Genomic DNA, 12,898 nt, shown 5'->3' with positions numbered 1-12,898 from the left:
GAAAAAAATTTTAGAATATTCTGCCTGTGCTTATTTTGAAGGGCGAATCCTCTACTTTCACGTCCCTGAACTCGCATTCACTTTTTTCAAAATTGCTTTCTTTTCTTTCTTTGCTCTATATATTGAAAGGTATCTCGTTCAGTTAAAAATCCAAAAATTGCGCTCGCGACTGCCCTCAGAAATTTTGATAACAATTCGATAAAATTTTGACATAGTTCACTTGAATAGAATCTTGAGCAAGATGAGAGTTAAAATAGCAGATTAGAGGAAGCCTAGAAAAGATGCTGGTCGCCGATCCGCTTCAACGCCGAAGCAAGGTGTTAAGAAAACTAGCGTTCAGGCTAAACGATTAGGCCAGGGCGGCACGCTAATCAGAGTTTACGTAATCACGGAGGAACAGCTTTTCCCTGAAGAGGTTTCCCCGGTGCCAATACTCCGCGAACGGCCACGTCGATAGTAGGAAGAGTCCGCGGCAAGGAAGGTTCTCCGAAAGGGCCTGGATAAAGGCGGCAGGGAAGAGAGAGAGAGAGAGAGAGAGAGAGAGAGAGAGAGAGAGAGAGAGGGAGAGAGAAAAAAGGAGAGAAGTAAGGGGGAAGAGAAATCCCGATGCGAACCGTCGCCGTTCTTGTCGGCCAGCCAGACGGCAGCAAAGGGGAACACCCTGTACATGCCAACGACATTCCCGAAGTGCAGCGTGCAGTTTTTCGCGGCTACCAGTGCAGGCCCTGACGAGAGAGTGACTCAGAGCCTCTCCAGTCGAACGCAAGGGCGAACACGCACGTGCTCCAACTGTACGCACATGCGTGAGCACGCACACGTGCCCCGCGGCCTACCTGTCCACGTGTACCATTCCGCCTGTACTGGGTGTTTATCGCGAAGCGGCCTCAAACTGGCGTTACTATACCACCGGGTGTCAACGGACCACGCTCAGAACACCCTAACAGCCCCATGCGCTTAGGGACGCTGTATTTAACTCAGCTATGTCGTCCCACGTGCCGTTTTTAGTTCTAAATAGTAAATATTAAAAGGGCAATTTTGTCCAATTCTTTTCATATTTTTGCACACTGAGAACACATGGTAATCATTAATCTTCTGTTAATTTCTATACGAAATAGTTTGCAGATAGGGTCCAATTCTGTCGACTTAATCTTTTTTTTTTTATCTAAATACAGTTAAGGTTTCATACAAAATAACTGGGGTCCACAATTTAACTTTAACGCCAAATAATTTAGTGCCAGAATAATTCAGTCCTAAATGCCACTAGATATCACAAACAATTCAGAGATCCTAATTAAATTACCCAGGAGCTGCGCGTGAACTTTCGTGATTTATTCCGAAGAAAATGGCAGATTGTGTAAGAACGAGTTCTAAAATGTGGAAGTATTTTGGTTGTTTATTTTTGTGCATATTTCAAGCACGTTTCAAATGATTGTTTATTCGAAGAACTATGAGCGTTCAACTGTGGGACACAGGGTATATGGTCGCGGGGATTCGAAGTTTTCGTAGCGCAGAAGTGTTACGAAAGTGCACGCATGGTACCTGTAAATGCTGCTCGGCCGCGGTTGACCAACCTATTCTACTGATCACGTCGGCGAAGGAATGTTACAAACGCAGTTCCTCAAATGCTTCTGTTCTAAGTTATTGATGCCGGAGATTAATGTCACTGCTTATCTCCGTTGCTCCGCGGAGACATTTTTTCCTGGAACAGAGTTGTGAGTCTTGGGAAGGTAGTGACATACTGGGAACAGTGGGAATTGGGATACTGCGGGAATTTAGATCAATGTCTCTATTATCATAGATTCAGATCCACCACAAAATTATCAAATCCCTCCTTGTACAAGATTCCCTCTGCAATTTTCTTCGATTTTTGGTCTTCAATTCCAATACAAAAATGTTATTAAAATGTTATTAGTAGATTTAGATAAAAAGATTAGAGGAATTTAGAAAATACTGTTGCATTATTTTCGAATCGTTACACCTACGCAGAGCGAAATTCAATATCCCCGGTATTCCAAAATAAAATACTGTAAATTCTCTGAAGACTTAAAAAAAAGAAAATTGGACCCCAAATTTTCTGGCACCCTCTCGAGACACTCTCGATTCACCGATTTCCCGAAGAACAAGCAACCCTGTATTCTAGAACCTCGCTATTCCCACTCGGAGCGAACTTTAGTTTTCCGCCCACGCGATGCAGACGGACCGCGGAGCAGGCATGATCGCCTAAACGAAGCCACCCAGTATAAAGCTTGCAGGTTCTGGTGCGGACGCGTACACGTGTACGTATACTCTGGAGCATGTTCCGCGGACGGGCACGTCGGTGTGCAAGTGGATCGAAGATCGAAGGATCTTGAGCGAGAAGAAGAAGAAGAGGAGGAGGAGGACGAGGATGAGGATGAGAAAAAGGATGAGAAAGAAGCGGGCCAAGAAGACGTAGAAGAGAAAGACAACGACGAAGAAGACGCCGGCTTCGTTTCCGAGGGGGTGAGAGGATCGAAGCGCGCGAGATTTATTTGCCCGAATTTCGACGGGGCCGCTTCCAAGGAATGCATTTCGCATTCGGGATCTTCCATGGAATATATAGCGACCGTGACGGGGGAGGGGCGAGAGGGGTTCTTCATGGGTCCCCGTTTCGATCAAGGAACCAGTCAACCAGTGGTTTGTTATTGTTTTCGTGAGGCCTCGGGACCGTTCTTTGCGGAGACAGGAGGATCGTGTGCTTCTGACGGCTCCGTTCCCTCGGAAGATTTCGAGATTCGGCTTTTTCTAGCCTCTAGACGCGAGCTCTAGGCGAACCCCTTGATCAGCACCTTCGCGTACTCTTCTTCCCACGAAAACCAGTAGCGGGACGAGATTTTCTGTTCGCGGATCATCCACACGCGAACGTAACACGGAAGGTAATTAGTATTCGATCGGCGAGGATCGGAGCCGTGTACGGCCCTATATTATCTTAATTATGCGGAGTGGACTTTGGAGCAGGGAACCAGTCGCTCGTATCGCGTTTATACGCTTGCTATTAATATCTGGAACGTGTTGGTCGCGTGAGAGGTTTCATCTGCAAGTGTGAAACGGATAAAATCGGAATGCTCGGGTAATCTTCCCCGCAGAACGAAAATCAGAAGAGGAGTCGACGCAGGCGATGCTGAACAGCTACCTGTCGCTAAATCTGAATCGTATTGCAGAGGTAGAAAGCCTGGATCATTCAGATTTTACGCAAAATATACTAGAATGGATAAAAATGTGTTCGATACTTTCTAAATTGGCGATTTTTTCAAATAAATGGAGCCTATTGTTCTTTATCAGATTTGTACGATATAAGAGGACGTTCGCGTTAAGACTTCACTTACTAGCGATGACTCAATGATTTTTAAAAATCAATCATTCGAAAATCGAAGATTCTAATACATTTTTCAATTATGACAGTGGTATAACTTCGTTTGGGATTAAGCTCCTCCTTTGAAAATGATGAGCGCATTCAATACTAACACTAGTAAAAAAATTAAAATACCACAAAATCGAAATAATTCATTTAAGAAAACGGGAAATCAAAATGATGTGTGTCCTAACCAAATTTTTTTATTTTTTGAGCTGTTCTTAAATATAACACAGTTACAAAACCTCGCCAATTAACAGGCTTCGTGTACCAACGGTTCTAACCATGATTAAAATTAAATTTTGTTGCACAAAGAATTTTTTCTTGGACAGACGAAATATGTCCTGACAATTACAACATCGCCTAAGAAAACGAGAGCTGATTTACCCTACCTGGTCCATCAATTTTACTACAGAAATCGTAGCTCGAATTATTAGATCTTCATGGTCATGCTCGTTAAAGTACAGTCAGTCCACAAATCTCTAGGTCGTCCGCTTCCCAAAACCATTGACCACCTCTAGCCAAGATCAACTTCAAATCCGAAGATGTTAGGATCTCATCCGCTCGAAGGGTCGCAGATCAAGGTGACGCATGGTTTCCTCTAGATCGTCGAGGCATCGACGGCGGTTTTCATGGTTGGAACCCGGGGACTCTTCTTCTTCGGCGCAAAACGGGTGGACCCCGATACGTGTCCCGTAAACGACGCGGAGCGTTCGACTAATGTGTCGGACCGGTTGGGATCGCATTGATCAGCCCCGGCTCTCTGCCGAGAGGGAGAGAGGACACGCTAGATTTATGTCGACGAATGATTCACGGCGTGATTTACAGCGGATTGTCCGGCGTGCGCATACTGATTGAGCATTTATTCCGCTCTGGCCGGCGCAGCGCGGCCCACTAATCACTTATCGGGTTAAGGTGAAATCGTGTCCTCCCCCTGAGGGGGCGTGCCCCGGCCCTCAAGGTCCCAGGAACTGACCCCTTTTCAGAACTGACCACTCCGAATCCGAAATGGTTCTCATTCCATCATTTCATCTCCGGACGCCTCCTCCAGATTTTTCCGCAACTATTCCGAACAGTAATTTCGACAATTATATTTATCTCGCCTTTCTTTAGATAGTGACATCTATTGTTTTTTTTTTAATCGTTTCAGAAGTCTTTTATTACCGATTTTTGCTATCCTATATTTTTAGTCCTTAATAAACGAAGTCCTTAATAGTCAATGGTATACAACAGCAATATTTTGTCACTTAGGAATCTGTCAGCTCAGGCCTAGTGCCTCGTTCACGATTAAAATTGATATTGCAATTAAAAAACTGATTCAAAAATTCTACAAAATCTAATACTGGTGGTAACATGCCCCTTCGAAGATCATCCTCTCCAAAGCTTCATCCTAATCCAGACGAGTACCGAGGACGTCCAACCCAAAAATTCGAATCCGCAAAAAATTCGTCATTCCGCGAATAAAAGACTGCAAAAACTACAACGAAAATATAGAATTCTGTACAGTCCTGTCGAGACCACCGAGTATCGCTCGTTCTCCCTCGCGGCGGAGATAAACAATAATCCGCGTCCTTATAGGACGATGATCGTTTAACGAAGCTCCCTTCGGCGGGGGGTACAAAAACGCCGGGGGGTGGGGGAACCGCAAGAAAACGGCGTTTTTCCGTGGGCGTCCGAGGATAGCGGAGATCAAGGACTGTTCCGAACCCGTGTTTTCTGTCGGTAAGGAGTCCGAAAGTCCCGCGGGAGCCCTCTTCCTCCTTTTTCCGCTCTCGGTCTCTCCTGTCTGCGGGCTCGATCACGAAGGCAGGGCACGCGTCTCGCCCGTAGAATGTCGTCGTAACGAGGTGTTCCAGCCCCCCCCCCTTAAACCCCTCTGCCCCCCCCCCCCGTTTCAACATCGGCCATCGTCTCGGAGAGATTTCTCTCTCTCTCTCTCTTTCGTCCTTCGTCTGCACCGTGTCCAGGAGAGGTGATCCCTTCCACCGGGCGAGCGGCAGGGACGAACGTTTAAATTAGGCAGGGAATCCCGCGGAATCCGCGAAAGAAACAGCCGGCCGGCATTCCGCGAGGTTTTGATACGCCTCCGGGCTATTGGTCGTCGGGGTACCATTAGCCCTTATGCGGTGGGAATGACTCCTAAGGGCCCCGACCGGTCAGCCTTCGCGCGGTGGGTCGTGCGCGCTTGCACACTCTAAATCCTATATTTAATCGGACAACGATTCGCCACCGTGATCGATGAGGTCGAGCAGCCATACCGGGAACATATAATAGAACCACTCGACGTTGTTTTGCGATACCCGTGGCCCGATGCTAGGCCCCTCGCGAAAATTATTGCGGCTTTTTAGCGATCGCCACTCCTCGACGCGCTCGTAAAATGCTCGTAAGTTTCGCGGTCCGGAGTTTCTTGAAAATCCGACGCTCTATTCTCGAAAGACTGGAGCGGACATGTCTTTGGATCTTTTATTAATCTCGTTTGCTCTAGAAACATGTCCGTGTGTTTTGCAATCGTTACTGTCGGGCGTTAGGCTCTTGCGAATATTATATACGGCTGCTTTTCTAGTCGTAATTCTTGTCTGAAACGAAGATTGCTGCAGTGCAACAACTACACTGACCGGGAGGTATATACAGTAATAATAATCACATTACGGATTTTTATGCAAAATAAAAATTGTTTGCATCCGTTGCAACGCGCAGGAGCCAAAATTTCTTTTTCCCTTAACAATTATCATAAGCTGGTACACACCATCTTCCTTCGAAAAATAGACCGTAGGAAACAATATTCAAAATCGACAATTATTTTGTACAAACCTATCGATGGCTAGCTGATCTGCGAAACGAGTATAAAGTTCGACTATTTTCTAACGAGTTTGTGTCGGTTGTTGCAGAGTCTGGCCACAGGTTGGACAGCGGCTCCCCGTTCTGGAGGATTCAGCTCGACCAGGATCTTCTGGACACCATCAGCGCGATATACCCGGAGTGGTTTAAGGTAAGCTGCTTGTCCCAATCCCGTCCCCCGTCGTGATCGGAGGCCTTGGCCGGCGACCTTGAACGAAATATCCCCGGATAACGAGGTGCGCTCCTCGTGCAGGACTACACTAACACCCGAGCCTCGACCTCCTCTTCGAGCACTTCCGGTGGTCAGTTGAACACGGAGGGCAACACGGGGAACGCCGACTCCAGCACCGTCCTTGAGCACAAGGTCGCCAAAGGTGATCCCAAGTCGAAGCCCAAGGCGAAGAAGGTGGACGTCAAGGACAAGGGAGACAGGGACAGGAAGGAGGCCAGGCGAGAAACCAAAGACGAGAGGTGATTACTTTTTACACCCTGATTAGCCTCAACCTCACTCTTCGGAATGATTCAATCGCATTCCGATAATTGGTACTATTATAGCTAGTACGATAACCATTGGCAGCAGTGTTTCGTTCAGTAGAATGCGCTGGCTTTGATCAGACCAGGAGATCGATCACGATCTAGATTCGAGTCAGATTTTTAGATTGTGGAGCTTTTAGAAATTGAGAATTTCCAGCAGGTTATTGCTGGATAGGAAATTATGTAAAATTTTATGTTGATTGTTTTATTCTGCTCGCTTTAATATACGAGTGAAGGAAAACTTAAAGAAAAGGTAGAATTACAGCTTGTATAGAAATTCTTTCTTCTGGTCTGACTCGGGCGGTCCTATTCTACTTAATACGAAATCGATTTATTCTAGCCCTTCGTGTCTTGAATTTACAACATTTATTTTAACTAAAATACCTCTACGAATAAGAACCTCCGACTATTTTATGCAATTTCACTTAATCAGCATCTATATATTTCATACTTGATTTCGTGTTATTTGAACATTCTTGAAACCGATAGAAAAGGGACAAGATAAATACTACTGAAATTATATAATTTCTTAATTCAAGACATAAAAGGACAAGGTAAAAATTTGTAAAATCAAGACTGCAGATTTTTATACTCTTTTCCCCTTCCAAAAATTGATTTCATAGACTAGAGAATATTCTCCACTCAAAAACTAGAATATTCTTCACAAAATAAATAATGTAAAAAATACCTATTCTTCGTAGAAAGAAAATGTACAAACACTACTCTTCACGCAACCAGAACAAATGTACAAAAATCTGCAGTTACATAACAAAATATTCGTAAGAATCCATGCAAAATGGGCTTGCAAAGTGACTGATCCCTCCGGTACGCAAGTGAACCAACTGCAACGACTATGAAAACCAAACATTCACGCCGAAATACCGACATACAAGGTGAGATTGTTGGTACAATTACCCGGGAGGGCGCCTAATGATATAATAGCAGCCGGGTATCGGCGCGAGACATTAACGGCATCGTGTCCATCGCAGTTTCGCGGGTCCCGTAGATTATTTCTATTAAGTGGTCGCGTCCTTGCGAAATCGTAAGTGGCGACAGGGTTGCGATAAGCCCCGTGGAAACGTGGGTTTCCACGTGCAACCCGTAATTTCGCGTTGTCGCGTAATCGTGCCACGAGAGCATAAACGCTCCTAACGACCGGCTTCCTATCTCCAGCTGTGACGAGTCTCTCTCTCTCTCTCTCCCATCCGCCACCTAAAAATATTTAATCGGCCACCTGTAATTTTATCTGAACTTTGCGCGACGGTTACGACGGGGCTTATCTTCCTTGTTGACATTTTATTCGGGCCCCGCGCGACTCCTCGGCTTGAATATGACCCGGTTTTACGCACACGGAAGGAATATCAGCCTCGGAGATACCGTATAGCCGCATAAATTCACCACCCCCCGAGACTGTGCCGTCGATTATGGCTTATTAATGCTGAAGGCTTAAGCAACCGCCACGACCGGGGCCCCGAAAATGTTGCACCGAACCGCACTGGCCCCCGGGGCTCTACTCGAACGACAGATTTACAATTCGCGTTACGCTTCCCTCGGAATCTCGTTTCATTCGCGGAAGCGACTGGTCTCGACCGTGCACCGCGTTTTGCGGGACAGTTTTTAGAGCGCGAGGGTCGTTAAATTAATTTATTTACTGGCATACGGGCCGGAGGAGTCGTCGCGTGTCAAAAAATGCGTTGTTAATAACAGGGTCGACAAACGCGTCCAAATTAATAAGTTCAGAGTCTGATTTTACAGTTGTGGGCTTCTGTGGGAATTTATTATGCAGATTGACTCGTTTCTAAAGGGTGTATAAAAAGTAGCGATCCTAGGGGCGAATCTACACCTCCGGATCGGTGGACATTTGTCAAAGAAACTTGCCGCAAAATTGTTTGGAACAAAGAGAATATTTGAAGAAGTTTGGAGAAAAAGTTTGAAAGAAACCATATGTCGCAAACAAATAGTTACCGAGATATAAGCTGTTACAGTGTCTGCAAAATTATAAATACTATTTAAAATTACTATTTAAAATTATAAAATTGACTCACGCGAATACATCCAAGTAATCGTGTCTGTCTATCGGAGCCTATTTTCGAAGCACGAAACACTATACTTCTACGCAATCACTATACAACGCACTTTACGAGATCGTGACAGCGACCGAGAAGTTACTCCGACCACGGTCAAAATAATACTGCGATTTTAGCCGCTTCGCTCCCGAGGACGTGTTAGGGTCAGGTTATACTAAGCAGGTCAGACGCTGAGTTTGTTTACCCTGTTTTTGTTTCTAGCATTTATAGACCCTCCGCGTCTGACCTGCCTAGCATAATCGGACCCTTATGTCGCGACACCGGTACTGTTTGTATGAGGTCACAGACGTGTCATCTCGCGACGCAATGCCGCCCATGCGATGCCATGAACGAGTAAACACGTGGCTTCTGTTTTTGCTCCGTCTGGGTCCCTTAGCTTGTTTCTTTGTTGTGTTAGTACATGAAATGTACTAGTATTTTATTCAGAAATGATTTTCTGCAACTGTATGCAGAAAATATAAATGTAATTGATGAAAAGTACTGGAGACCCAGTAATTTGAGGAGAATAAAAATAAATCGGAGTATGGACTATTATACTAAGCATACTCGCTCATTTAGAAATTATTTTTCGTAGCTGTATGCAGTGTATCAAACATTAATTCGTATTTCAGCCAATGGAAAATCAAATTTTCTTCTAGGTAAATTTAGTGATCCGCAATTTTCATACACCAATATGCATTTAAATTAATTTATATGAAGGGTCAAAGAACTGCTACCACGTTAATTATCCAACCCTCTTTGCATTTGTCCGCCGCAGAATGAGAGTTTTGAACATTTCTGTTTCTCCTTCTTCTGTGCGTCTCTACTGAGTCATCAGTAACTTTGTTTATCGCGAAGTCCCGAAGCTAGCAGTTAAATAAATTATCACATGTTCGCGCTCTGAAAGTGTGTTCGAAAATTACCATTTCCAAGCCGAGGACCGTGCAGAACGCGACGGAACGCGTCGCGATAAAACGTATCGATGCTCCATCGCGAGTAATCTCTCGCCGTAAATCATCTCGCGAATTACGCGAGCCGGGAGATACGGCTTCCGAGATTCGCGAGAAGCAGTCAGCCGTGTGTGCTGTGCAACGACGGTAAATAACGCTTAATAAAGAACTGGATAACAGGTTACAGGTGGGAACAAAGTTGCTGCCGTTTCGAAATTGCTTTCCTGGGCTACCTGTTTCCCGATAAACTTTAATTGGACGTTTCTGTTGACCCTTTTCTGTGAAATCTCCCCCCCCCCCCCCCCCGAGAGATTCGCGTTCTTAACGTTTATACGATGGAGACGAATTTTTTTTCGACGGGATAAGTGGCGCGTGGTGGATCGAGATTACGCTCGGCCGAATTCGAAATGAGAGATAAGCAAACGTAAACAGACACGTAAACGCGTGCAACCGTTATTAACGCGATACTACGTTTTATGTTTTGATCGTCGACTGTGTTCTAATGAATGAATCGCCAGCCATTTGCATACTATTATATTTCAGTACAGATTATATTCTCGCTTTCCGCTAATTATCATTTGCCGGCCTTGTCGTTTAGCGGCTCGCGAAGATGTTCGTGTTAATGAGTGGAGTGATGAAATTATGTTTGTAATTTCAATAATTGCGAAACAAGAAATCTTGAAAGGAGAAACTTGCTTAAGAAAGTAAGGTTTTATTGAAGTCTTACATATTTCCATACATTGTTGATTGTTTGAGGCAAGAATCAAATCATTTTGAGAAACCCTGGACCTACCTGTTATGGGTAAAAAGGGCAGATCCTTTTTTCTTCAAGCTTCCCTTTGAACTCTTTGCCTTAAAATCGCGTCTCAGAGAGCTCATGGATTTCAAACGCCAAACTTGATTGTTTGTGTTTTATTGCTTCATTATAAACCAACGTACGTAATAGCACTTAAAATTTTTATCGATGCGTATTTAGAGGGTTCCGTGAAATGAAATGGTTCAGAATCCTCAGAATTAAATCGTAAGAAAAGGGATAGCAACAGTGTTACCGTGGTGCTAGGCAGCAGCCAAAACACCTGTCCCAAAAACTAATCGGTGGGAGGGGGAAGCAGGCATATCGACCGATCTCTATATCCCCATCGAGGGGGGACTAAAATTCACGGTCCCCATGGTCCCCCTATGGTTTCTTGCTAAGAGGGGGGTCAGTCACAGTGCAGCCCGAGCCGCAGTGTGTGCAAGCGTGGGTCGTTTTCGCTTTCTGATGAAAACGTCCGGTCGAGGCGGTCGGCCGAGTGTCGATTGATCCGTCATTCCTTCATCATCGGCAAAAAGAGGGGCCCCGGGATGGACCCGGGGACCGATTGACACTCGTTTTGCGGTGGTTTCGGTCCCGTTCCCTCGCCCCGTCCCCTCTCCTGCCCGCTCGAACCGGACTTTTGGCGGCCGGGGCCGGGGCCCGGGCGCGTATGAAAGATTAATTCGCAAAACGGGGACGTTTTGCTGGTTGTTTGGGACCCGCAGGGACGCTGGAAACGGTAAGAAAGGCACGAAGCCCTCGCCGCAGCAGGACAAAGCGGCGGACGCGGCGGCAGGAAGGAAGACCGCGGGTGGTGTTCCAGGATCAGCGAGCAAGGAGATGGCCGAGGGTAATCAGTCGCCGCCGAAGGCGGAGGTCGACGACTCGCCGCTTCAACACGCCATGGATCGCAACAAGGAATGTGAGTACATTTACATTTTATTGCTTCCTTTTTGCGCCACGCCGCGCCACGCCAGGCCACGCAGCGTTCTCTCCGCAGCTCTCTCCCTCCCTCTCTCGGGTCTCTGCCCTTGTCCTCGCGCTTTACGACCCTTAAACGAGGAACCGACCGACTACCGAGCCTCGTTCTTTGCCCAACGCGATCCTCAGGCACCGAGATTCTCGCGTGTTTTCGTCAACCGATCTACCCGAGTCTACCGAGCGCCGAGATTTTCTGGCCCGTTGAGAAGAGAGACCATCGTCCGCGTGTGCGACTCTTTTTGCGACTCGCGACTTTCAATGCGCGATCGACGTCTCCCTCCTTGTTACGATCTTCTGGATCTTCGGCGTCCCGGAGATTGTGTCGTTTCCGTTTTACCCGGAGATCCAGTACCGGGAATTTCTCGGTTTTATTTAGCTTCAGATCGCCGCGTAACGAAGCTGCAGGAGAGGGATTGCTGCTTTTTTAGATCAAGAATTTTAGATCACATGCTGCTTCTTTGTATCGAGCACGCTCGTTACGCGAACCTAAGAGGTCAGAGCTCTGTGGTTCTGCGGATTTTATGCGGTTAGAGAAACAAGTTGCCGCGATTTGAGAAAGATTAAACGAGTTTGAGAATGTTGATATTTTCAGCTTGTTAGGATTATTTAAGAGAGAAAGACACTTCTAAACGACTACCGTGTCCATTTTGCATAAAGATCCGCAATCCAGTGATGAGCAAAGTGTAATTAATCAATTGAAGTGGCGCGGCGTTGGCAAGGTTTGCTGCTGTTTCAGTGTCATTTGCATACTTTAATTATTTTTATTCCTAACAGAGAGGAACTGGTTACTCTCTAGTTACAGATCTAAGCTCGATTCTTTGAGCAATGGCTAGGTACATGCAAATATATTCACACTTTATCCTTTTCCTGACAGAGGATTTTGTAATAATAAGCAGAAATGTAGGTATACAACAATGACAAATTTTCTTCTACATATAGCGCATTATTGACAACACAGTTCTATAGTAGTTGCGAAAGAAATAAGGGAAGGGATCAACCAGTTACAATCGAGATCAACTCTAAATTGTGTAAATAAAATATGGAGTAACAAAGATTTCGCAGAGTCTAATCCTCGGAACCTTGTATGAACCCTCGTGTAGCGTCGGGTCCCCTCTGACCCAGATAAAAGGCGCTAACACGGAAGTTGCATTGTACACCGCCCCACGTTTAAAAAATCGGTAACCTCCGTACTGGAAGCTTCGAAACAATTACGCGAGCGCATGTTGCGGGTTAACGTGCTGGTTGCATGAGAAAGTCCTGTCTCTCCTGAATTACGCAACGCGGATAACTGCAGCAGCATCGGAGCTCCGCACGGGACATCGGAATTGCTCGTGCACGAGCGACACGCATAATAACCGAGGCT

At 45.8% G+C, this 12,898-nt stretch overlaps 1 protein-coding gene across 3 annotated transcripts in view; it reads left to right on the top strand.

Moving 5' to 3' along the window:
* Positions 1-12,898, top strand: part of LOC143357347 (uncharacterized) — a 322,767-nt gene that overhangs the window by 194,598 nt on the left and 115,271 nt on the right. For all 3 annotated transcript variants that reach the window (XM_076793761.1, XM_076793762.1, XM_076793760.1), the window contains exons 2-4: positions 6,259-6,359; positions 6,462-6,679; positions 11,280-11,476. In XM_076793761.1, the coding sequence (XP_076649876.1) occupies positions 6,259-6,359; positions 6,462-6,679; positions 11,280-11,476 (516 nt within the window). The remainder of the gene's footprint in view (positions 1-6,258; positions 6,360-6,461; positions 6,680-11,279; positions 11,477-12,898) is intronic.

This window comes from Halictus rubicundus, chromosome 9 (genome assembly GCF_050948215.1).
Source record: "Halictus rubicundus isolate RS-2024b chromosome 9, iyHalRubi1_principal, whole genome shotgun sequence".
NCBI classification, from domain to species: domain Eukaryota; kingdom Metazoa; phylum Arthropoda; class Insecta; order Hymenoptera; family Halictidae; genus Halictus; species Halictus rubicundus.
The sequence above is the reverse complement of the archived record's forward strand: the minus strand, read 5'-3'. Positions and strand labels throughout refer to the sequence as shown.